This window comes from Motacilla alba, chromosome 2 (genome assembly GCF_015832195.1).
Source record: "Motacilla alba alba isolate MOTALB_02 chromosome 2, Motacilla_alba_V1.0_pri, whole genome shotgun sequence".
Lineage (NCBI taxonomy): Eukaryota > Metazoa > Chordata > Aves > Passeriformes > Motacillidae > Motacilla > Motacilla alba.
The window spans coordinates 67,815,812-67,841,859 of record NC_052017.1 but is presented as its reverse complement, the minus strand read 5'-3'; the positions used below and the strand labels follow the sequence as shown (position 1 = coordinate 67,841,859).

At 38.3% G+C, this 26,048-nt stretch overlaps 1 protein-coding gene across 5 annotated transcripts; it reads left to right on the top strand.

Annotated features, from left to right (window-relative positions):
- Positions 1-31: 31 nt before the first annotated feature.
- PRPF4B (pre-mRNA processing factor 4B) lies at positions 32-25,900 on the top strand. 5 transcript variants are annotated; one of them, XR_005255786.1, is made up of 19 exons: positions 32-714; positions 4,472-5,665; positions 8,451-8,624; positions 8,896-9,051; positions 9,781-9,862; positions 11,401-11,611; positions 13,985-14,058; positions 15,744-15,834; positions 16,196-16,343; positions 17,571-17,708; positions 18,845-18,998; positions 19,910-20,024; positions 20,509-20,660; positions 21,116-21,202; positions 21,872-22,644; positions 23,154-23,199; positions 23,720-23,806; positions 24,630-24,675; positions 25,710-25,900. XR_005255786.1 is itself a non-coding variant. In XM_038127567.1 (15 exons), exons 1-15 carry the CDS (start codon positions 47-49, stop codon positions 22,073-22,075), a joined length of 3,648 nt encoding a protein of 1,215 aa, XP_037983495.1. In that variant the 5' UTR covers positions 32-46; the 3' UTR covers positions 22,076-25,900. The 5 variants fall into 5 exon arrangements, 1 of the variants encoding a protein (XP_037983495.1); XR_005255787.1 differs by having other exon boundaries at positions 21,872-22,149; positions 22,510-23,806; XR_005255785.1 differs by having other exon boundaries at positions 21,872-23,199.
- The last annotated feature ends 148 nt before the right edge of the window (positions 25,901-26,048 follow it).

The following is a 26,048-nucleotide window of genomic DNA, read 5'->3' as shown; positions in this document are numbered from 1 at the left end:
CTGTGCTAAGACTGTAACAGCTCCTGTTAGCAGACAGGCAGCAGTGATGGCAAATCTAATACTTATTTTAAAAGGCGAGGACGCTGGTGAGAAACCTGCCCCCTCCAGCGCAGGAGCCACCACCAGGAGCGCACCCAGACACAGCCCCGCGCCCCCGCCCCGAGCCCCAGGGAGCCCTTCCCTGCATCCCGGCACAGCCAGGCCGAGCCTGGAAAGGCAAGTTAAGCGGAGCGACGTCTTTCAACAGGACCGCAGCATTACAGAACGGCTTGGGTTGGAAGGGACCTTAAAAATCACCCGGTTCCAACCCCCTGCCAGGCGCAGGGACACCGTTCCACTGGAGCAGGCTGCTCAGAGCTCCGGCCGAACCAGACTACAACGCTCCCAAGGACGGGGCATCCACAGCTTCTCTGGGAAACGCGTTCCTCTGTCCCGGGGCCCTCATGGCGAACAACTCCCTCCCCGTACCTCACCCAACCCCGCTGACTCCCGGCTGATTCCCGGCCGGCTCCCTTCCCGCCGGCTCCCTTCGCGCGGCCACCCCCGGAGGCGGGGGGGGGGGGCGGAGCCTCCGTCGCGCTCCCGGCCGCGCGCGCGGGGTTCACTTCCGGCCCCGCGTCTCCCCCCGCCCCCTCCCAGCGGCGGCGGCGGCAGCGAAGGAGTTCGGAAGTTCAAAATGGCCGCCGCGGCCGAGCCCGAGCAGCGACCGCCCGAGTAAGGACCGGCTGGAGGCGGGGAGGCTCCTCGCCCTGCAGCTTTGGGGAGTAGGAGAAGGGAGGTGGAGGGAGAAGCGCGGGCGAGGGGATTGGGGAGGCGGGACACGTACACGGGACGGGGACGACCAGAAGCGGCCCGGGTGGAAGTGGTGAGGGAGGAGGAGGAGGAGGAAGGGGGTACGGAGAGGAGGACGGGGGAAGGCGGCCGCACCGGGGGAGAGGGGTTGCCGTAGGCGCCGCTGACCCCGCGGCGAGGCGGCCCGGCGGGGCCTGGGGCTCTGGATGCGCCCGTGGATTCGGGAGGGCCGCGCGGGGGGAGGGGGAAGGGAAGCGGCGGCGGGCGCGTGTCCCCGGGAGTCCCGCGTGCGCCTTCCCGCCCTGGTGGTGCTCCCGCCGCGGGGAACCGGGATTGCCCCCGCGAACCGGGTTTGCCGCCGCGACGTGGGACGGAGGGACGTGGGACGGAGGGATGCGGATCTTCCGCGTGGCTGCGAGGCCGCTGCCCGCCCGGGCGCGCGGGGCTCGGGCATCCCCGAGGCCGATCCGGGCTGGCGCTCCCCGGGATCCCCCACGCCACTCAAACGTACGCACACGCCCGCACACCCTCTCCGAGCGGGGCCGGGGGGCTCCGGGCCAGCGGGTGCCGCCGGGCTGCCCTGGGGCCGCCGAGCCGCTGCCCGCCCTGCGGCGAACCCTCCTCCCTCCCTCCTTCCCCCGGGCCCCGGCCGCTCTCGCGGTGTAGAAAGTGCCCGTGCCGGTGGAAGCAGAAAGTGATTTGTTGCCGCCAGCCCCTCCTTCCAGCCCTCGAAATGACTGGCAAGTCCCGGCTCCCATTGGGAAGCTGCCGCCTCCCTGCCGGAACGGGGCTCCCCAGGCGTGCGTCCTCCAGGCACCCCGGTTTGTGCCGTGGGGTTCGGGTTTGTCCGCACTCAGGAGCTCGTGAACACAATCTTCTGGAAATTCTGCTGGGAGTTAACGATCTGATGCTTGCTCTGTCGCTCCTCTTCACTGCATTAATATTTTAGCCATATAAACTGCTTTCTGTGTCTTTTTCTCCTTAAAGAGTTTTGATTTGAGGCTTGATTTTATTGTTTATCCTGGGAGTAGAAAACGGGTGAGAAAAAGCAGTGGGAGTACACGCGAGCCATGTAAAACACATGCACATGAAGAGTAGCGTTTAGTATTGTAGAGAGAAAGTTAAATGATAATGTAGAAGCTGATGATAGAAACCCTGTATGAAGGAAAAGATGGGTGAAATCGCTGCACATCCTTATGAACTTCCTGTTATTCTTCTCCTTGAATTCAAAAATAGTAAAAAGTAGGGCTGTAACAAGTTCGTGTCACAGTTCCTCTCTATTTAAAGCCGTTAGCACCTAAACATGCAGACATGCCTCATCACGTTCTGGAATATTCTTAAAAGGCTTTTTCATCCATGTCATTATATCTCTGAAACATTTAATGAAAGTAGAAGTTTATCCTCAGTTTAATGAAATTACTTGAAATAAATGTATCCCTGTACATGAAGAAAACTTGAACTGTTTCTTGCACATTAATCAACCTGATGTTATTGTTGAGTTACAAAGACAGCTGGTAGTTGTGTTGGCAGTGGCCTGAGATGCTGCTGTGGTGATGTGTCTTGTCTGGCACCTCAGCTACCAGCTGGCTTTTCCAGAATGTAAGATGAGGTTATTACATAACTCCAAAATACATACAATGGCAAAATAACTTCCTTGAAGATTTCGGTGTCACTATCTGCTGTTAAGACAAGGAACACTTACCTGGAACAGCTTGAACAGATGTGATTTGTATTGTATTTAATATTTTTATAATGTCTTGAAGTACCTTTTGTGTGCTACTTGGGGACTTACACAGGATCCTGGATCCAACTGAAAGAAATTTTGAAGGGCACATAGTTCCCTTAAAATTCTCATTGTTACCTTTCCCCACTTATGTCACAGATAGACTTGCTCAGGATGGCAAATCCAAGTTGAAGAAGTTTCGCATTTAACGCTTCTTCTTTTTTTAACTTTTTATAATGCCAAACACAAGATAAAATAAGCTCTTTTTAAGCCAGTTTTCCCTCTTTTGTTCTGGTATTCTTTTATCATAGTGGTGTGGAGTGTCAGGAGGTAGCAGTTAAGAAAAACACCTTTCTGTGTGCCTTGAATAAACAGAAGTAGTAATAAAAACGTAAAAGACAAGCAGCATTCTGAGTTAAGTCTCTGAATATTTTATATTCTTAAACAGTTTGTTCCTTTTGGGCAATCATCATTTCATAGCTCTAAAGTTTTAACAAATAATTTTAGCCAATAATTTTAGTGTACTTTGCAGAAAAGTCAGTTTTATTTACTAGTTCAAGACTTTGCCTTGTCTCAAGCAGGAGAGAGTAAATGTGCACTGCTTGAAGATCCTGTCCTTAATTAGGAAGACACTAATCAAATCCATAGTGAGGTGCTGTCCTTTAGGTCTGGCTCAGAACATCTCTGATTCATTTATTGGATCAGATGATTGATCATATTCTTCTGGAACAACTGAAACCAGTAGAGTTCAGAAGATAATTTCCACATTTCTGTGTACATTTACCCCCTGCTCCTGACTGTCATGTTTGGGGGATTTCTTTTCACCTAATGAGGCTTAGCATACAGCAAAGAGCTATGTTTAAGTTATTAAAGTGGTAACTAGTAAATTTCAAAGCTGTCATTTAGATAGGGTGAGTTTGTAGAAAGGTGAGCTCTGGCACCTGTAATATTATTTCAAAAGGCAAATGTCTGTATTAACAGACAGTAACTTAATTGATGTTCTGAAGGAGATCGGGAGGTATTTGCTACAGTAAAAACCTCTATGGCTAAGCCAGTTTGAGTGGCTATGGAAGCTAATACAAAGAATGTGTAACATCAGGACTGAATTCTATATTTTTTAAAGTTACTATTTGGAGAAATTGTAGTTAATTGAAAATACTCTTCTTAGAAGAAACACTGTATATCATTATTTTAATAAACTGCTGTAGACTTCTTTTCTGCTGTTTTGGTCAATGGCATTTTACAGGTGTCAAGGTTACCACATTTTTTTGAAGCTACTAATCTGCTGCATTCTATCAAAAAGCTGCTCTGAAATTACTCTTCCTTAATTTGTCCCATTCCTCAATAATTTTTCCTGAATTGCATAAATAATATAAATCTGTAAGAACATTTCTTGGATTTCTAACAGGTGTGTACACTTAGAGAAAAAGTTGCAGCTAAGAGAGCCAGCTCTGCATGGGATTTTCAAGAAGGTTTCGTAAGGTGGTCAGCATCATACCTTGAAATAAATTTTGATCTTTGGAGCACAGCTGTTTTCTGCCACTTGAAAATACTTGTAAAAGGCATAGCTTGGGTTAGGCATTGGAGTGGAGCAGAAAGTGACTTCGATGATGATGTATTGACAAATAAATATTCAGCGCTACAGCTATAGTTGTATGCTATTAACGGGTCAGAATTGAATGTAAAGGCGTAAGCGCTGATTCCATCCACACGTTTGGTTTGGTCAGTGCGTTTACTGCCTGTTCCTTCTGTACAATTTCGTTCTGCAGCCATAGCTCTCTGTTCCTGGGGAAGTGTATCTGCTGTTGTAACTTACTTGAATTAGTGGTACATTTTCAGTTCTCCCAAAGGTAGGTGAATAAATGCCAGTTAGTTTCTGTCATAAAAGGCTGTCTATTTAACATGAGATAAAGGACTACAGTGAGTTTATAGTACTGATCTCTTTATTTTTTGCAGGGTTGAGGATGCTGAGGCATCCGAGAAAAGTGTGAATGAAGAAAATGGGGAAGTGTCAGAGGCAGACCAACCTCAGAACAAGCACAGCAGACACAAAAAAAAGAAACACAAACACCGAAGTAAACACAAGAAACACAAACATTCTTCAGAAGATGACAAGGACAAAAAACATAAACACAGACACAAACATAAGAAACATAAATGGAAAGAGGTGGCTGATGCCTCTGACAAAGAAGATGGACCAGCTAAAAGAACTAAAATTGATTTTTTGGCTCCCCTGGAAGACTTAGAGAAACAAAGAGCATTGCTGAAAGCTGAACTTGAAAACGAATTAATGGAAGGAAAAGTCCAGTCTGGGATGGGATTAATATTACAAGGTTATGAGTCAGGATCTGAAGAAGAGGGGGAGATTAATGAAAAAGCACGAAATGGAACAAGACCTACAACAAAGTCAAATACTAAGGGGAAATTAGAACCTGTGGACAATAAAACTAGTTCCAAGAAAGCAAGTAAGAGTGAATCAAAAGAAAGGACTAGGCACAGATCTGACAAAAAGAAAGCCAAGGCAGGAGTTGATGGAGTCAAAGAGAAGACTACTAGAAGCAAGTCAAAAGAAAGGAGGAAATCCAAAAGTCCTTATAAGAGAAGTAAGTCTCAAGATCAGACAAGGAAATCTCGGTCTCCAATACTTAAGAGGAGATCTCAGGAGAAAAACAGAAAGTCTAAGTCTCCTCCAGAGGATAGAAATAAGGCTGATGATAAAAGTAAATCAAGAGACCGCAGAAAGTCTCCAGTTGTAAATGAAAGCAAAAGCAGAGATCGTGGTAGAAAATCTAAATCTCCAGCAGAACTAAGAAGCAAATCCAAAGATAGAAGATCACGGTCCAAAGATAGAAAACCTAGGAGATCAGAGACTGACAAAGAAAAAAAGCCAATTAAATCTCCTTCTAAAGATGCTTCTTCAGGGAAAGAAAACAGGTCCCCTAGACGACCTGGCCGCAGCCCAAAAGGGAGAAGCTTATCTCCCAAGCAGCGTGAAAAGTCAAGAAGAAGCAGATCCCCTCTCTTTAACGATCGTAGATCTAAACAGAGTAGATCCCCCTCTCGAACCCGCTCTCCGGTGAGAAGAGTGAGGAGTAGATCTGCAGAAAGAAAAAGAAGAGAATCGGAAAGGAGGCGTCTTTCTTCTCCCAGGTAACTTAAAGGTGTCACGAGCCACCACAAAAATGAGTTGCGGGATGGACTATCTTCTAGTTTGGAGTTTATCTCCTCATTTTGTTCAGAAAAGAGGTGTTAAAAAAAGTAATCAGATAGTACATTATATCATGAGCTTCCTTTGTATGTATTCAGCTTTTTTTTAAAGACTAGTCTTCCCAGCTGTCAGATGTGCAAATTCATCTTGTGGTTGTTAAAGTGCTAAGTTATTTGCTGCTCACACCTTACCGGGAACAAGTTTTATAAGTGTATTCTCCTTTTTATCGCTGGTTGGATTCACAGTTTGGCTTCTATTTTGTTTCTTTGTCAGTAGTTCTGTTGCTTTCTGATTCTAACTCACAGAATCCTCTTCAGTGTTACGTATTAGTGTTGGCTAAAAGTGGGTAATTGCCTCCTCTTTCCCCTCAAGAAAAGCCCTTATGATAGAGTCAGTATGTGTAAATGTAAGCCAATTTTTATATCAAGAGGTCCTTCTCAGAGTGGTTTTTTTTTTCTTCAAAATATTGTGGATTTTCCTTTGCTAGCGGAATGGTGATGTTGCTTTGTTATTGGACTGCTATATGTAATTATAATATTTTGCTAACACTTAAAGGAGAAGGATGGGTAACTATTTATTGTATTGGTGTAGTCCTGGCATTTTTTTAAAAAGACAGATTTAGCCTATGAAAGCAATTACCTTGAAATTTGAAAGCTAATAATGCCTGGGCAGTGAGTTTCCAAGAAGAGAACAATATAAGTGTATGCATTTTTGGAAGTTAATTCATTAGCTGTAAAAAGTTTTAAGAGTCAGAAGAGTTTAGCATTGGATAATAAATAATTTAAAATTTTGCATCAGGGGGTTCAGCTTCACCCAGTCTGAGAACTAAGAAGTATGAATTTAAAATTAATTGGAACCACAAAGCTTAGTAAATAGGCACCTGAAAACGTGAAAGTTTCAGCCTGAATCAGTGAAGGTTACTCTGGTTTCAGGTATGAGGTATCTTTGGGTACTTTGGGGAATGGCCCCAGTGATGCTAACCCGATCAAGCAAGTATTGTAAATGCTACCAGTTTATCTGGCTGCTTTCTGGTGAATCAGGAATGTGTCGGCCCAACCACTGAGTTTTTCTGGCATAGTAGTTGACTTTTCCTCCGCAACGTTTTGCATCTTTCAGTTTTCATTTTTCTTGACAGCTTGCATTGCAGCCAGCTTGAATTGGTTGTCTAGACACTTATTTCGAGTGATGCATGTGTCTAGAATTTTGCTGTCAAATTCATACTTCTGTAACTGCGTGGTGAGCAGCATGTGAGTGGGGGACTACTAAAATATTTTCTGCTGGAGGTGTTTGCAGATCAGCAGGAATAATCTTTCCTTGTAAGACATCTGAATTAATTCCACCTGTGTTTGAGTTTTAACTACTTGTAATTACTCAATCTGCCAGAGAATTTCAGGAGCTTTAATGAACAGTTATAACAAAAAAATCCCAGTAATCTCATTTTTCAAGTTTGTTTCCAGTGTTCTAATCTTGTAAGACACTTCTCATGTCTTTGACTGAAGTTACTCATTATGTGATGTTACTATGAATTTTTAATAATTTTGCACTTTTTATCTCACCCCTGTGATCTCTGAACTAATTTAGTTTTTGTAACAGATATTTTGATTAGGTTTTGGCAGTACAATGACTCTGTTAGTCAGGAAGCCTGGAACTCTTCATCCTGTGCCTTTTTATGTAATATTGTTCACAGGAACATAATATAAATTAATTGGGCTAAAGATGTTGGCCTGCTCCAGCATTTTAGTACAGTAGTTCCTTGTAGAAACTGCCACGCATAAATTTTCCTTTTGCCTCACTGTTTACTATTTTACATCAGTTCTGTATGTCTGATCATGGTCTGTAGTTAAGGTAATTGAGACTGATGTAGCAGTCTCAAAACAAAAAAAAAAAGTCGCAGAATGATTGGAAAAAAATAGAGTAGTTAACATTTCCTTTGAAATAGGGTGAAACTGTTTCCCAATTTCTAATGCAGCCTCATTAGAGTAGTTGTTAAATTTATAATTTATATTCTTTCCAGTTTTTGACTGACCTCTTGCTGTCATGAAGTTAAGCTTTTTAATCCCATCAAGGAATTTTTTTTCTTGAATAATTGTGAGTCTGTTCAGGCAAGAATAAAGAAATTTTGAATAGTGTATATAGTATCAGACTTGAATTATTTTTTAATTTGAGAAGGGATAGTTTAGAGTTTAGTTAAGAATTCTAGTTTTCATCTGCTGTTTTAGAATGTGTGAAATGTTGAAGCCATGCATTTGTAGTTCCCAGATTGAAACAGACATTGTTGTCACTCCTGTGAAATGGCATGATCCTAAGCCTAAATTTCAATAGCGTGGTGGGAAGTCGGTGAAATAATTCTCAAGAATAAGATTTTGGGGTTTATTTATTGTTTCAGTACTGTGTCTGGTAAACATGAAAACAGGCCACTATTTGTGTAAGACCTAAACAGAAGCTTTGTTTCAAAACTTGTCTTAGCTTCGTGGTAGTAATTAGTGGGCTGTTTCTAGACTTGTCCTGAACTACATGTTTGCACGGGCACACACTTCCCAGGGTGGGGAAGAGACACACAGCAAGGGCAGCCAGCTCTGCAGGCTACTTATCCATCCCTCCCTCAGAAGCCCATCTGGTGGTCCCTCACCTGCAGTAAAATTTTTCAAGTGAGTTTTCAGAGGGAGTAATTTTTTTGTTTTCAGCTTGCTCCTGATTTTTACTACCACTCTCTTCCTCTGTTTTAAGAACACGGACCAGGGACGACATTTTGTCTAGGCGTGAAAGATCCAAGGATGTCAGCCCACCCAGCAGATGGTCCCCATCCAGACGAAGATCTCGGTCCCCCATTAGGAGGAGATCTCGAACACCCCTGCGACGTAGCCGATCTCCCAGGAGGCGGAGTAGATCTCCTCGGAGGAGGTAAAGGCACCCTGTTTTGTTAAGTGTATTTTGTAAGATGTTACAGGAAGAATAAGGATTGCTCTCATATGTGTAAAAAGACTGTGCTTTTTTTTTTGTCCATATTAATATGTGCTAGCACAGTTCAATTTGTCCTCCATTAATTGAATTGTTTTATTACTTGGAATCATTTAGTGTCTTTATGTTTTCTGAAAAGATTTTCCTTCTTTTCTTAAAAAAACCAAAACAACCCCCCAACCCAAAATCCAAATCTCTTGTTCTTATCAAACAGGGATAGAGGCCGGAGAAGTAGATCTCGCCTTCGAAGGAGGTCCAGGTCACGTGGTGGCCATAGACGTCGGAGCAGAAGCAAAGTTAAAGAAGACAAATTTAAAGGTAGCCTTTCTGAGGGCATGAAAGCTGAACAGGAGTCTTCATCAGATGAAAAGTAAGACTATATTTCTAACTTGCACTGATTATTTATAATCGGCAGTTTCATTGATACCAAAAATGAACTAACATTTATCCTGATGGTGTAGTTTTGACTTGTCACCTAAAACCATAATCATGTCTTTGTACTTGCAGTCTTGTCAAATTAGTGTTGTGAGAATGTGAAAAACTTTGGAATATGCAAAAAATACCAAGACTTGTTGGCTAGTGGGCAGACCTGTGAGGAGGATATATCATTAGGTTTTTAAATTCAACTTGATCAGTATCTTGTGAAAACTTTCAGTCTGCTTACTAATGCTTACTGGTTGTGGAAAAGCTTTAATAGCTGAAAGGATTAACTGCTGTCTGCTAATTGTGTTTATATTTCCTAAACACCTGCTATTCAATTGTGCAAAAGTATGCATTCTTAATGAAATTATTAAGGAAAAATGATGCTGCAGTGAAAAGGAACAAGAATTTTTTTCTTGTTGTCTTTTAGAAGAGGGCTGTTAGTTGTTTGCAATTAAAAATAGAATGCAGAAAGTCCAAATGAGATACCAAGAGATAAATTTTCTTTGTAAGGAAATGTAAATATATGCAGTGGGATACACTGCATTGCTTTCTGAGTCACTTGAACAGCTATTGTTTAATATATTCTGTGCTTTATATGCCAAGCAACTGCACTTGGTAAAATTCAGTAGATAATTATGTGTTTATGAAGTTGCATTAAAAAATCATATTTTTGTAGTCTTGAAGACTTTGATTTGGAAGAAGAGGATGAAGAAGCAGAGATAAGACAAAGGAGATTACAGCGACAAGCAATTGTTCAGGTACATGGTTACAGGAACTAATTCAGTGTTTTTAGTGTAAAATGTCGAGGTAATGGAAGGCTCTTGGCCTATTGCTGCATTACAATAGTAATTCCTAATGCTGTATTTTTCCAGTTAGTTCATTGTAAATGTTAGTCTCTCTTAAACTCTACACTTCTATTGTCACAGCACTGCTTTTAAAACTGAAGTGACTCTTCTGTGAGTCATTTTTTTGCTACAGTTAAACATTCTCTGATGGTCTTAAGACACGTTAAAAATGTTCTTCAGTTACCTTTATCTGTAGGTTTTCTCCATAGCTGTATCACTGATACAATAACATCAGTGTAACAGTAAGTTATATATCAATTAACCCAACTGGTCAGTTTGTTTCAAGTAGAAGTTGTGCTTGTCAATTTTAAAAATTTTGTAAAGCCACTGTCATGGTGTCCTCCCTAGAAGTAACTGTGAATTGCATGAATTTCTTACTCCAGTAACAGGGTAACAGTAATCACTAGTGTAATGTGTGATTGAAACCCCTGAAAGAAGCTGTGGCCAGAGGGCGTGTCATTGTACAGTACAAGTCAGCTATCTCTTTTCAAAGGTGGGATTTGGCACACAATTAGAACATAGCAAGCAAAGTGCTGTAGCTTATTTATTTAGTATCAGGTACAAAATTTCTGGTTTTAATGTAGTGCTTATTTTAAATAGCACTAAAAATATTGTTCATGGTTTGAGTTTTATGCAAAGCCTGTTGTAAAATCCTTCAGAACTATGACTGAGCCAAACAATCGAAATTCTTTTTAAAGACTGGTTACACATGATGTTGGTGCAGGCTGGAAGCAGAATGCAGAGCTGAATTCCCTAAACAGAAAAAACCTGTGCTTGTATTATTGAATAGCTCAACCTAGACACCTGAGGGGTAGCAGCATTTCTTCATCTTGATTTTCACCTTTTGGGATAGGAAGTGAGATCTGTATAATTTCACAGTACCTAAGGGTGACAAAAATTGTAAAGATGATGTTTGAAGTTTTATAATGCTTCTGAAATTTTTCAACACTAATGAATTAATAGGATTTATAGTTCACATAAAAAAAACCCTGAATCTAAAAGCTACTTTTCTGTACTGTAACACTAACAAAATTGGGAAATATTCTAGAATGTAGGATATAAAATAAGTAATTTTTCCTCAAAGACTATATTTCAGTGTTTGTGTGCCAGGATGGTTTAGTAATAAATTTGTTGCTGCTGACATTTTGTTGTGCATAACTAAATAGTTAATATTCAGTAATAATCTGTTTTTACAGAAATGTAAAGACCTAAAGAACACACATGAATATTTCAGTCTTATGGTCTGGGCTGTGGTGCATTGTGACAAATTGAATTTTCAGAAGTTATATCCCATTCTGAAAATAATCCGTCGTCTTTATAGACATAGGTGATTATGAAAGCAAAGATTAAATGTTTCAGCTGAAAGTCCAAACCATTGAAAGGGTGGATATGAAAATGTTTAACTTGTGATAAATTGTAACAGTGAGATTAAAAACTAAATTTCTTTTTAGAAATATAAAGGCCAGACAGAAGACAGTAACATATCTGTACCATCTGAACCAAGCAGCCCTCAGAGTAGTACACGTAGTCGCTCAAATTCTCCTGATGACATCCTAGAAAGAGTTGCTGCTGATGTTAAGGAGTATGAACGGGAAAATGTGGACACATTTGAGGCATCAGTGAAAGCCAAGCACAACCTCATGACAGTTGAACAGAACAATGGTAAGAATCTGAAATTCTCCAGTGCAATTTATGAAAGCTCAGACACTTGGCTTAGTTTACTTACATACTTCCAGACTAGGAAGTAGATTGGCTTTTTGGATGGAATTTGTGAATGTTTTCACAAATATTATGGTGCTTAAAACATAGCAGTAAAATAAAGCTTCCTCATTAGGAAGGATAATATGAGTGGAACACGTTCTCTATATTTCTGGTAACTCTTAACTCAATTTGTGCTTTACATTTGGAAGAGCAAGCAAGGACGCCTGTCTGTATGTTAAATAATTACTCTTCCAGATTTTTCTTTTCACTCAGGCAAATTGTTTTCTTAGAAGCTTAGTATAGTCCTAGACTTTATTTTGTGAGGGTTGGAAATTATGCTCCTTTTATACCTTTATTTTGATCAAAGCCACTGTAATAGAAGAATATAGGTGGGTCTGTAGTAATTCAGAATGATTAAAGCTTTTGAGGGTCATTGCTAGTAAGTCCATTTTAGGACTTAGCAACTAGCTAGTCCATAGCTAGTTGCTGAAATGGGTATTTTCTTTCTCTTCCCCCCATCATGTACTCTGTTGTACAGTCGTGTTGAAATGGAATAAATTTTGATATAAAACCTGCCTTTTGCCAGCTGCAGCAAAAGGAGCATGGTAGATCTCCCAGCACATTCTGTAGTATTGAAAGTCTGCTGCTTATTTTGTCATTTGAAAGTGGATTACTGTACATCTTCTGAGTAGTGAGAGGTGTGTGCAGTTGCTGTGTGGTTGTATTTGTGCTAGTTCAAGCTGCTTTGGTTTCTCTCTACAGTTTAATTGCAATAGCAATGTTTAATGAGGGCTGTGGAGCCTGCCCAACCCCTCTGAGGGAGAGTTGCAGTTAGCTTGTATTTCATGTCCTGCGCCTCACCTATCTTTAGGGGCTAAATTTGCTGTTTCTAGTGGATGCTTCTCTTCAAAGTAATGAGCTGCATCTTTTTGGGACTGCTCTATAGTTTATCCTGGTGTTCCCTTGAGCCATATGTTTTCAGATTGTTCTCCTCCAACATTGGTGAAAAGAACTGTTTTACCACTTCCTTTGCAGAAGTTTGGGCTTGTTACGTCTAACAGACAATGTGTTTTTCCTATTTTGTCAAAGTATGTACTGCTCAAATTTTGTCTATTGAAGCATATGAAAATTTAAGCCTTAACTACATAGGCATTTTCCACATGTAAAAATGGTTTTTAAAGTCACATTCACATCTGGGTGGTAGGATTCTCAGTTGGAGGTGGCTGTAACAACAGCTGAAACCAGTGGGTTATATTCCTCTGTAAGAGTAAATTTTTATTTCTATCCTGACCTCTTATAGGGCCAGAGTAGTAAGTTGGTAAGAAACTTAGTCAGTAACTCATTGCAGCCCAGTACAGGTAATTGGAACTAAGGAAAACTTAGACAAAGTTTCTAGATGGGTCTGTAGCTCAAAACAGTGGCATAAACTTCTTCCCCACAAGTGTCAGGTGACAGTTCTATACCTTGAAACAGTGGTATCAGCATGCTGGGTGATTTTTTATGCTGTCAGATTTCAGTGGTTATTTGGTATGGAACGGGTTTGTGCATCACGAGACCTGAAGCCTCTGAGCTGAATTAACTGTTTATTTTTTTTCATTGTGTGAAGGGAGGGTCTCCAATTTACCATGTTCATGGTAGGCTGCCATAATGTGTGCATGAATGAAATGCTTGCTTTTACTAATGTGTACTTAATTTATATTTCTTTGCTTTTATCTTATCAACCAAGTAAAATGTCTTTGGGATTTAAAGATGATTAAAAGGTGAGAAAGGGATTATCTTGTCCATAAAAAAAAAAGTGTTTAACACAATAGTAAACATTGTGTTTCAAAAAAGCTGCACACTGTGTCCTTTTTAGCAGGGTTGGAGAAAACATTTTCCAAAGAAAGAATTTCTGGGCTTTACAACTTCGGCTTTTAGTAAAATATCTTGTGATTAGCAGAAAAGCCTGAGCTTGTGTATTGAAAACATTACTGTATTTTTTTATATAGACAAATAGTAATTTTATACTTCTTTCTACACATATATATAAAGTCATTATTTGTATGGAGCATGTAAGTATGTAGTTTTTTCTTTCTGCTATGCTTACTTGAAAGCTATTGCACGTAGTTTTTCAAAGAGATGTAAATTCTTGAGTTATTTGAAGAACTTAACTAGTCTGAGTTTTATATTCTGGAATGTGAAATGGTATTTGCTAGAAATATTGGTAGAGCTACCTGTTTGCCAATGTACTGATCGTAGACTGTGTTGTAAAGATACCAAGTGCCAAATTATACTGGCAACAGAGTTATCGTTGGATATCTTTTTCACGTGGAGTAATCTGAATTTCATTTTAAGGTTCATCTCAGAAGAAGCTGCTAGCTCCCGATATGTTCACAGAATCAGATGATATGTTCGCTGCATACTTTGATGTAGGTAATTCTTGGAGATGAAATGTATGGGGTTTTTTTTGGTTTTTTTTCAGCTTAATTTTTGTTAGAGTCACTGTCACTTGAGGGGTGTGAGAACTTTGATTTGTAAAAGCGCGTGCTGCTAAGTGACTTGTATGTTCTTAATCTTTTGGTCAGCCAAGGCAGGCAAAGTGCTTCTCAATTAATATTTCAGTGAAATAAAACCTGCTGAAATTAGTGGCAATTTTACCAGAGTTAGCAATTGGGGAATTTAACTGCTGTTTGAATACAATGGCACATGGTAAAAACATAAATGTATTTATAAGTTCAGCGTTTTATTTTGTTACCATGTTGCAGTGTTCTAAATATGAGCTTTTTCCAGAGATTCATGTATCGTTAATTAAAAAATGTGTAAGATACTGTAATTGGCTAATGGTGGAGTAATCTGGTGGTTTGTTTGGAGATTTTTTGGGATGAAGAGATACATTACCTGGTTTTACTTTAACGCTTTTTCATTAGCTTTTTCTCTAAATATGCTGCAGTGACCCTCAGATACTGGCAATCCAGTGACTACTTTCGAGACTTTATGTGCCATTCTCTGTAAATCCTCTGTGTTGTTGCTGATGCACAACACTGAGAAATAACTAAAGAACTTTCTTCTTAACTTAAACCAAAATTAACTGGAGAATTTTCATGGCAAATATAACACAGGCTGTGGTTTTACTCTAGTAACACTGGTATCCCTCTGACCTGGAAAAAGATGAATACTTGAAGGGTAGTGTTGTTATAGGACATGAAATGAGTGACACGTACATTGCTGTTCTCAAGGTGAAGAAAAAAGGGGAATGTTTATTTTTTGACTCTAACATTTATAGTTTTTTAAAAGTGACAGTAGATTGGAGGGTGACAGTGCCACCTCTCCAATGACACTGAACAAACTAATAATCCATCAAATTTCTCTTCCTCCATAAAGGAATGCAAAACAATGAGTTATTTACAAAAACTGTGTGAGAAAGTTTGTTACAAGAATGTAAACATTAAAAAACTTTAAAAATCTTTAAAAATCAAGGCAATAGGTAGTGTGTGTGTGAGGGTGCATTTTTAAAAGTTCAGAAGTTACAAGTGGGGATTTAAATGGCTTGTAAGTGAGCAGCTCCCCATTCCAGAAACTGTTGTTCAATTGAAAATTAACTTTACTACCCATAGTTTTGAATTTGTGGTTAAAATATTGCCCAGTCTGTTAAGAGATGTCAATAGCAGTTGTAGAAGTGTTATGGTAGTATGTATAACAGTATGAAACAAGTGGCATGTAATGAACAGAAATTCAAGGCTTAAACAGTTGTGTTTTCCTTGCAAACTGCTGAACTTCTTTACTATAAACTTACTGTAAATAAATAGTCTTACTTAGATGGTCCAAAATATGCATTCTAACATGACTTACATAAATTCCTTGTGAATATTAACTGAAACTTTGCCCATCTATGTTTAATAATAATTCTGTTGGTTGATCTCATCCTCTTTCCTTGCATCAGTGTTTAGATACTGGTATGTAAATAACATTAAGTTGTTTCTCTCTCCTGCAAGATAAGTGTGTTTGTATTGTGGAGAGAGCAGTTTTTCAGTTGGGAAAAAGGGCTTTGGGAAGTAAACGTCAAAGAAAAATACAGAGCACACAAGCAAAGCTGTTACTTTTCTTTTTATTTCAGAGTGCTCGTCTAAGGGCTGCTGGGTTTGGAAAAGACTTCAAAGAAAACCCCAATCTCAGGGATAACTGGACAGATGCAGAAGGCTATTACCGTAAGTTGTGTTTGTCTATCTGCAAGGACAGGTAGAGTGAGGGTCCTCATGTATAAAAGTATTGAAATGTTGTTCTAGTGTAGATGTATCCCAGACCCCTCTCTGAGTGTGTAATGTAATGGATGAAACAAGCATGCAGGTCTTATCCTCAGTTTTGAAAGGACTCCAGATTTAGAGAATCACTCTTTGTTCCCCATAATTTCCACAAAGCTAGGTTATACAAAACATTGTACGCCATGAAATTAAAGGATCTTGCTATTTGCCCTCATATTTTGTAACGATAGAGAATGGTTTATTTTTCTTTAAAAGTTTCATTGCATTAATCCCTCATAACTTGGGCTTGCTTGGTTTTATCCCTCAGGTGTTAATATAGGTGAAGTTCTTGATAAACGTTACAATGTCTATGGTTACACTGGTCAGGGAGTCTTCAGCAATGTAGTGCGAGCCAGGGACATGGCCAGAGCAAACCAAGAAGTAGCAGTGAAAATCATCAGGAACAATGAACTTATGTAAGTAATGGGGTTTTTTGATGGTAATAAAGCATGTGGAACAGTTGGGAGTTTTTCATGTTGTGATTTGAATCTCCGTTTGTTTCAATGAAGTAACAGATCACAGCTGTGATTCCTGCCTTTTCTGCTAATATGAGCCAGATAATGGGAAGCACTTGAGGACTATGTATCCACACTTCTTTGCAGCTATCACAGGAAGAAGGGTATTTGCATTTTCGTCAGGCACTTTCTCATTTGCAAAACTGTAGGGAAAGTGATAGCAAGAAACAAGGTTACAGCTAATTATGAACCCGACATTTCTTGAGATGGGAGTTGTGAACTGTAAAAGTTTTGCTTCGATGGACCAAATCTATTTGGCAGGCTGTGTGCGTTGGATCCCAGTCAGTCATCTGCAACTTAAAAAAAACTCCATACATTTAATTATTTTTGTGTATTTTTTAAACATTTGCATGTATGTAAGATACATAAAAAGAGATGATACTCTCACTGTGGAAATACAAAATAAAAAAGAGGTCTTTCAGAATGAGTGAACATTAATAAGTAAGATCTCTTAAACTATGTCATTTGAGGACTTGACTTGTCTACAATACTTGTTTTCACCATCTGCTGTGGTATTTATACAGTAATTTCTTGTGTCCTCTTCTGTTAATGACAACTTGAATCTTTTTGATGTATTTTATCTTGGAAGTTTTAAAAGGTGTCTTACTGGATTTATAACAGGACTTGTTTTAGTTATGTGAATAAGTATCCAGAAAAGTTTTAAAGCAAAAGGGAGGGTGATAAGCTGTTTTAGTTCGGTGTGTTGTATAGATAATAAGCTTGGATGTCTAATTGAATCCATAGTTCAGTTTAAATCTTTTAATACTGTTGTATGTGGTGAAGCATTTACTTTTTTTAACAAGTAAACTTCTCAAGGGAGTGCTGTTTGAAATTTGTCACGTTACAGGACAAAATCCAGTTTTAGCCTTAGATGCAACTGGGAGTGAGGAAAGGATAAATAGGTTGCAAAGGTACAGTGAATAGGCAGGGATTAAATAAACTTACCTAGTGTGTAGTCACTGACAGAAACCATTGTTGGAATTTTGGTTTTTCAGCTGTGGTACATTAAGTATTGACAAGACACTTTTCATTCCTGGATAATTATAGCCACACAAATGAATGTTTAGATTTTTAAAAATATTAGAATTTACCTGATTTTGTTTTAGAGTCACATTTCTCTGTTTTCAGGCAAAAAACTGGCCTAAAAGAACTGGAATTTTTAAAGAAGCTCAATGATGCTGATCCTGATGACAAGTTTCATTGTTTACGGTTGTTCAGGCATTTCTACCACAAACAACATCTCTGTCTGGTATTTGAGCCACTCAGGTAAGATGACAAATGTTTGGGGTTTTCTGTAAAAGGTAAAGTACTACTGTGTGTTTTTTACCTGTCTGGATTTGGCTGCTGTTTTGATACCTTTTTCTAGTGCCAAGAGTCAAGAATGCAAGGAACTTGGAAACAAAAAAATATTGTCGGTGGGCACAAATTCACAGACTACTGGACCATTTCTGATTTCTTTTTAGCACTGTTGTGGGTTTTCTGCCTGGAAAATATTTGAAACAAGATAATGTATTAAAGATGGTTCATCTCTCTAGTACTGCTCTTAATGATTTTTTGCATATGTCAGTATTTTTATTCATTTTCGTAATTCTTCATTTTAAGGGTTTGTGTTAAGATGCATTCCCAGAGAGATTCAGGAAATGCTATATATTCTGTAAAGAGTACACATACGGTAACAGCCTTAGGGAAAAAGTTGTTACAGTGATTCTTGCATGCTCACTTTCTGTTCAAGTAATTAAGCTCTTGTGACAGGTTGATTGTAGATACTGTTTTATGGTAGATCAGATATATTAATTGCCTTAGTCCCCATTCCTACCTAGAGACATCAGTTGTTCAAATCCTAAGTTTTCTGTGTATGTCATATTGTAAGTTTTGCCATATTTGGGATGAAAATAAGTTATATACTGTGACAATGCAAATTTTGTGAGATTACTATCATATTTCATTAATAAGCTGTAGAACAAATTATTGTCTTGTGCTACACTATCTCTTGATAACACACTTTTACCTTATTTACGTCCAGTTATGTTTTTGTCCTGGAATGATGGTCTTTTTATCTGCTGCCTAGGTCACCAAAAAAATCTCCTCAGCTTTTATCTTTTGCATGCTTCCTTTTTCCTTTATTTCGGAAGAAAATTAGTACAAAGGGTTTACGGTTGTTAAGAAAATGCTGTTCATGTGCAAATAAATCCTCTCGCATCAATATTGATTAAAAATATACTCTGAACTAAGTCCAGTGTAGTAAGTAATAGTTCACAGAGTGGAATGTTGAATGCTACATTTCTCAAAAAATATGTAAAGCTAACTGGTTTGTTCAAGTTTGTAGTAGAATTTAGGAAGCCACTATCAGTTTTTCTGTTGAGCTCTTTCCAATTCTTTCTTTCCGCCTTTTCCCTTAACAGTATGAATTTACGAGAGGTGTTGAAGAAGTACGGGAAAGATGTTGGACTGCACATTAAAGCTGTGCGTTCCTACAGCCAGCAATTGTTCCTGGCTTTAAAACTTCTTAAAAGGTGCAACATCCTTCATGCAGATATTAAACCAGATAATATTTTGGTAAGTGACAAATAATTAAAACTTTGTTTTTGTATGGTCTGTAGTGTAAAATGAAGTATTTGAAATTCATATTATTCTGTTAATTTAGGTGAAGTCAAATTTACTGAAAATATTAAAGGTTCACCCTTTGATATAAAATTATATTGTGGTATAAATAGTAAGAAAAAATACAACACAGCATCTAAATAAAATCTTTTTCAAACAAACTTTTATCCTCTTCTATCTTTATAGAAAGCAGACTTTCCAAAGTAGGATGGTGTCTTACAGGAGAATTATTTGAAATTTTCCCATCAATAGTTGAGAGATATTCTTGCTTTCTGCAAAATGGAAGCAGGTTGTTTGAGTCTGAATGGAGATTTTGTTTATATGAGTGAGATGATGGGGAAAGGTCTTTAATGGCTCTTTTTCGGTAGGGCATGAGAGCTACATCAGAGGAATCCAGTGGTTTCCTTTGGGTTTTTTGGACGTCATCCCTGTGACAAACTCAGATTTTTAATTTATCTAAAATGTTCTTGTATTACTATCTCAGCAGTAAAATCTACTATGTAAGCATGAGATATGAAAAATACGCTGTCTTATAAGTGGTACTCTGGATACTGTAGTTGCAAGTCTAAGTTGGTAAAATTTCAGTATCTGGAATGAAATCTGGGTCCACCAAGGATGTTTTGTACATCCTTGAAAATTACATGAAGCTGACTTTTTTTGTTATTTTGTAGGGTCTGAAGACATTAGCTCTCACTTTCATTTTGAGCAAGTTTTATAATTTTCTTAGAATATAGAGAGGAAGGAACTTCCAGTTTAAAGGCTGAATGTTTTTCCTGTCTCTGACTTCAATGTGTTGTCACTTTTACAGTTCTGTTATCAATTCTGTCCACAAATAGTGCTAATGGATATTTATGTTTAACTTGCAGGTGAACGAGTCTAAAACAATACTGAAGCTTTGTGATTTTGGCTCAGCTTCACATGTCGCAGATAACGACATCACACCCTACCTAGTTAGTAGATTTTATCGAGCTCCGGAAATCAGTAAGTACCTTTTGGATTAGCTACATCTATCACTTGCCAGCCAGTGCCAGTATTAGCAGATGAAAATTTGACTTGAGTTTATCCTCTAGTCTTAGCAAAACATGACTCTGAGAGTATGATGGCTGTCAGAAATACAGACTTTGAAGGCACGTTTGTGTGACTCTTCATGTGTGTTGGTGATCAGCTCAGTGAGAAGTCATTCTGATGGGTTATAGTTATGTTTCAGTTTAGAGGTGTTGTTCTGACTTCTTGGTTTTTGCTAATTTAAAGCTGATCGGTTTCAGTGTTAGGTAAAAGCCTCCCTTTCTAAAATGGGGTACTTCAAAAGCTAAAAGGTTTATGTCCTTCTTTTATGGTAGCTTTTTATTCCCAAGAAAAGCAGCACCAATATAGTTTACAAATCAGAATTTTTTCATCTATCTGCTTTTGTGATATTATATCAAAGTCTGCCTTTATGGAATTAACTGGAATTGCTCTGTTTCAGTTATAGGAAAAATCTATGACTATGGTATAGATATGTGGTCTGTAGGCTGCACATTATATGAGCTTTATACAGGAAAAATACTGTTTCCTGGCAAAACCAATAATCATATGTTGAAACTTGCCATGGATCTCAAAGGAAAAATGCCAAACAAGGTAAGAAAAATAAGTACTTAATATATGAAACTGTTCTAATGTACAGTAGAACATACAGTTTTTGTTCTTCTGGAATTCTGTTTATCATATAAAATTTTTCTTAACAGTAAATACTAGACTTTGCTCTGACTGTGTTATTTATACTGATGTAAAATCTTATGAAGTGAAAGTATACAGCTTCTTTTTCATAGACTAAGTGTAAAGTGAAAGCAGAAACCTTCTAAGCACTGACCTGAAAAAACTGCGTAAGTCAATGAAAGATACTGTGTCCTTTTTCAAAGGGTTTGAACTGTATCTTTGTATTCAATCTCAACATCTCTTCCTGTCCTTTGGTATTTTTTTTTATTAGTATTAAATTACTTATGTTAGCAAATTAATAGACATTGATGTTAATTGTGAAATGTGTAAGACACAGAGAACTTGCCTGAAACTCTTGCCTCTTCCTCATTTTCCAGATGATTCGAAAAGGTGTGTTCAAAGATCAGCACTTTGATCAAAATCTCAACTTTATGTATATAGAAGTAGATAAAGTGACGGAAAGGGTAAGTCCTCCATGATTTGACTAACCCATCCCTTTTTCCAAGCTTTCCTACTACATGGTCTTTCAAATGTACCTTGGTTTCCTAACTAAAAACAAAATTTTACAAGCTATTAGTCCTTTTGCAGCAGTATGGACAGATTACATAGTTATAAAATGGCCAATGAGATTTTTTTTTCCTAGGATGTAGGAACATGATTAAGAAAACTAAATTTAATCTGGTAGATATACAGGGTATCGCCATATAATCTGTCTTTAAATTACTAGCAAAAGAAACTCTGCCTTTATTTTGTAGAAGGACGTTTAGTATGATATGGGTATATTGTATTAGGAGGTCACTATTAATTTTGGTATCATTTTGACATAATATATTTAAGAAGAATCACAAAATAGTGGTCAGATATGGGAACTTTCCATGTGGACTTCCATGTTCTGAGTTACGGGATGTTAGGTTCATGTGCGTACCTGTGTTTGTGGCCTCCTCCTGCACAGTGTTTTTTCCACTCTTTTCTCTGCACATGACAATTTTATGAAGCCATATGGGGGCAGGGTGTTGCTGCTCAGATACAAGACAAGCCTGCTGAAAAGCTGGTGCTGAAGCTCTGTAAAAGGGATGGATAAGGGGTTTGTGCATTACTTCTGTTCTACAAGGCTACCATTTCTATGTTTGTAGGAGAAGGTTACTGTTATGAGCACCATTAATCCAACCAAGGACCTATTAGCAGACTTGATTGGGTGCCAACGACTCCCTGAAGACCAGCGTAAAAAAGTGCACCAGCTTAAGGACTTGTTGGACCAGATTCTAATGCTAGACCCAGCTAAACGGATTAGCATCAACCAGGCTCTGCAGCACGCCTTCATCCAGGAGAAAATTTAAACCAGATGAAGAAGTTCAAAGGGTTTGATTAATTAAGATACAAAGACTGAAGAAATTTCACAGCAGTTATTAATGTATATAAACATAAATATTTCCCCTGCAAAATTGAGGAAGAAATGATACGTTTGAATTAACATCAAGGCTGATATTTCTTTTAGAAATGTTAGAGTAATTCTGTTTTGTGTCTTATGTGAAAATTTTCACTGTAGAACTGTTTTAATTGCCAAGACTGCACAAAAGTACAATGCTAATGTATATGGTTGCAGTTCATATATATTATAAAAAGAAAAAAGCATCTGTTATAAAAAAAAAGAAAGAAAAAAAAAAAGAGAGCAGTAATACTGGGTGGTTGATTTGTTTTTAGCAGACTTGGCTTCATTTTTGTCTTTACAAAATGGCCAGCATAAATGCTGTTTATATTCACATTTTCCTAGGTGTGTGTGTGCAGGCCACAGCAGCATGCCCTTGGTGTAGTCAGTGCCGAAGGGGGTCTGTTCCTTCTTGAGCCTGCCCGCAGGGATGGTCTCCTCTTTTAAAGCAGGTTGTGTACAACTTTCAGTACACTGAAGGTAAGCTAACCCATCAACATCACCGGTGTTTAAGCTGTTATTTTACTGGAACAACTGACAAATGAGAGACAATAGCATTGTGGCAGAATTCCCTGCATGTTTGAGAAATGATCTTGTTTTATTTTCTGGCATTGCAACCGTGGCATAGTTACAACTTCTGTTCTGTTCATCACATTTAAAACTGGGAGAGAGCGCACTTGATGGATAGAGCGCCTTCAGTGTACTGTTTCTTATTACTTTAGTTTTTTTAATCAACTTGCTATAGACTTTGTATACATTTTGTTAAATACAGTTCACTATGACATAGAACCAATACTTACAGAAGAGTTTTTCATTTAGTAATTACATATGTTGGGATCTCATTCGAAAGACCTTATATCTAAAGGATAGATAGACAACATAATTTTTAACTATTTGTATGTCATTTTGAAAGTGTACTGCTTTATGCTAAAAGTGTTTCATTTGTTCATTGTTTTCATTATTTGTGATCATGTTGTCTTTCAATACAGGCATAAACCTTCCACTCTTGAACAAAGCAGCTGCTTTTTAAAAGCGGTAATTGCTTCTTTACCTTTTATTTCTTTTGTAAATGAAGCTTTTCTTTAAGAAATGTGACTTTAAAGTGTTGTCTCTTGCATAAAACAGTTGACACTTACTTATTGTAAAGTGAAGATTGTTCTGCTGCATGTAAAGTGGACCATGCAGATTTCTGTATGTTTTCAGTATGCATCATTAGATAATAAAGTCTTTTGTGAACAAGGCATTTGTAGCCATTTTTAAAAGAATCTGTCTTCAGTGATGGTAAATCAGGTAATTTGTAAGACCTGCCCCTGCATTTCCTATTAATCATTTAATTAAAGGGATTATTAAAAAATATGATCTTTGGGAGAGCAATAGGCTATATTAATTGGATATATAATTATCACTGCTTAAAAACAAAGCAAAAAACCCTACAGATACTGTCTGTCTGCTTTCATTGTAATGAAATTATTCCTGTAGGACATGGGATTAAATTCAGGCTTTAACTAATGTTTGTGCTGTTTTTCTCACTTTTCCTTTTTGATGGTGCTGAAAGAGAAAAAAGGAAAGCGAGTCACAGGCCACTCAACGCCTACTCCATGGGTCTGATTTGCTGAGACACCAACTTCACCTTCCTAACAAGGTTATTTCTGACAGCATGTGTAGATAAACATTTAGCAACAAGTTAAAAGAGCTTGAGACATTTGAGTTGGTTGTACAGGGTGAGGAAAACAGAAACAACCTTTTCAGGTCCATACTGCTGTTTTAATGTTCTCTTTGACGATGTTAAAAAGTTCATCATTTCATTTTTTTTATTAATATATTCTGACAGGCTGTGAAAACCCCACTGGTTTCACGTACTTTATAATACTTTGAACTAAGAAGGATTTTTGTATCCATCTAGGTACATAATGGCAACAGTCATGCACTCTTAGTGCACTCAAGAATGAGGAAAAATGCCACAAAGCAGGTCATTCTGCTGGTGGGGAATACCCCACCGAGGAGGTGTAATGAACTAACTACGAAAACAAGCAGGAGATGGGTGGTTTTGTATACCTATTTGGAACCTTCAACCTGTCTCTTCTCAATTGATATTGTAAAATCCATAATAAGAACCAATCTCTCCCTGTTTCTACATATTGAGGTATCTTTTTCATACAGGAAATGAAAGAAGTTTGCTTTCATGTTTAGTGAAACACTAGTTGCTTGCTAGTTAAATACAGCAAGTGTAACTTGCACTTTTACAACATAGGCAGCACTTCTGAGGGCACTTTTACACAGATGTAGTAATAGCTTATTCTTTCTGTTGCTTTGTACTTTATTAGAATAGGAATATGAAACAATGAAATGAGTTGGTGATACAGAAACAAAGCAGTAGAAAAGATGCCCCTTAATGCCTACAGAATTGTTTTAAGCTGCTCTGGAGAAGCATAAAGTTGCTCGTTTACTTGTTCTTTGTGTTGTAGGTGCAGCTCAAAAGAAGATGAAGGCTACCAGAAGACATGAACAAAGGTTTCTGTCCTATAAAAGATATGAAAAATACTCTTCATCTAGTTCTGTCTTAATCTTTTAGTTTCCAGCATTTCAATTTAGAATTGATTAACACTGGTGCATTACTGATAATTCCTGAAACATACTTGCTGTATTAAAATTTGTTACATGGATTGTTTCTGGTTGAAGAGATTTTTTTATTGCAGTTAAATGCAGGTAAACTAGCATTACTCTTTAAATGTAGTTTTCTTAAAATGATAGAATAAGCAGTAAAAAATCGATTACATTTAGGAAAAAAACCCAGGCCATTATATTTGTTAATGTAAATGTGTTAACCAGAAAGCATTTAAGCAAGTGATGCATTTTTTCCTTAACTTCAGTAGTTTCATTATTTATTTCAATTCTGTCAAACTGAATTATCCATACAGAGGATCGCTGGCAGGGGTTATTTCAAAAAAAAGCGGATTTCAGTCCCCCATCCAGCTGATAATTCTTCTTGACAACAGTAGAAAACTCTTTAGTTCTGGCTTCAAAAACCTCTGAACTTGAGGAATTTTTGACATCGTTAAGGCCCTTCTCCAGTTTTGGGCAGTGCCTGTCCCTGTAGCCTGAGGTCTCTGAGGAGAGTAGCTGTGGCTGCCACTACAGTCAGCTGAATTCTCATGGTTGTGGCTGGGTGCAAACAGAATAGCTGTGCAACAGAGTGAACAATTTCTAGCTCATCTAATGGGGAGGATAATTTACCTTTTCCTCCTGAGCACAAATTTATAATTTATGTCTTTGCTAGAGGTCCTACATATAGAAAGTTTGGCTAAATCTACTGTGCTGATTTCTGTTTCCTTCTCCCTCATGGTGACAAGGAGCTTCACATTTAACATACTCAGTTTTCCAAGCCTTTCGAAAAAATGAGATTCCAACCCTGTGGAGTTAGAATGTGTTTTTATTACCTTGGTGTGTACTACTTAGTTTAAAAATTAATTACTGTTCAAGAGTTTTTAATAGAAGATAATGATTCCTTTAAAGCCTTTTTAATAATACTTTATCTCCATACATAGGGTAAGTGGCATTAAACCTCTGAAGAACCTTTATGTGTATATTGACCCCCATACAGAAGGCAGACCAGACTGTGATACTGCTGGAGATAGAGGGATCTTCTACCGCATGTGTAAAATTGTAATGTGGATGGAGGATGTTGAGAAGTGGCAATTGCTTGAAATGAATAAACTATGCTTAAAACTTGCCTTCATCCTGTCTTCTGTTCTGCCTCTATATCCTACTGCAAAGCCGTGAAATACATTAACAACTTTTAAATGCACTAGAAATTAAGTGTAGTTCTTTGAATGGGGTTTTCTTAGGTATCAGTGGCATTAGAGAATCTCTGGGAAAAGTCTTCC

What these genes read in the sequence shown, in the direction of transcription:
- PRPF4B (XM_038127567.1), top strand. Translation starts at nt 47, where the DNA reads ATGGCAAATCTAATACTTATTTTAAAAGGCGAGGACGCTGGTGAGAAA. An exon ending in ATCAGGAACAATGAACTTAT is followed by an intron (nt 16,344 to 17,570) that starts GTAAGTAATGGG and finishes CTCTGTTTTCAG; the next exon opens with GCAAAAAACTGGCCTAAAAG. An exon ending in TTATCGAGCTCCGGAAATCA is followed by an intron (nt 20,025 to 20,508) that starts GTAAGTACCTTT and finishes GCTCTGTTTCAG; the next exon opens with TTATAGGAAAAATCTATGAC.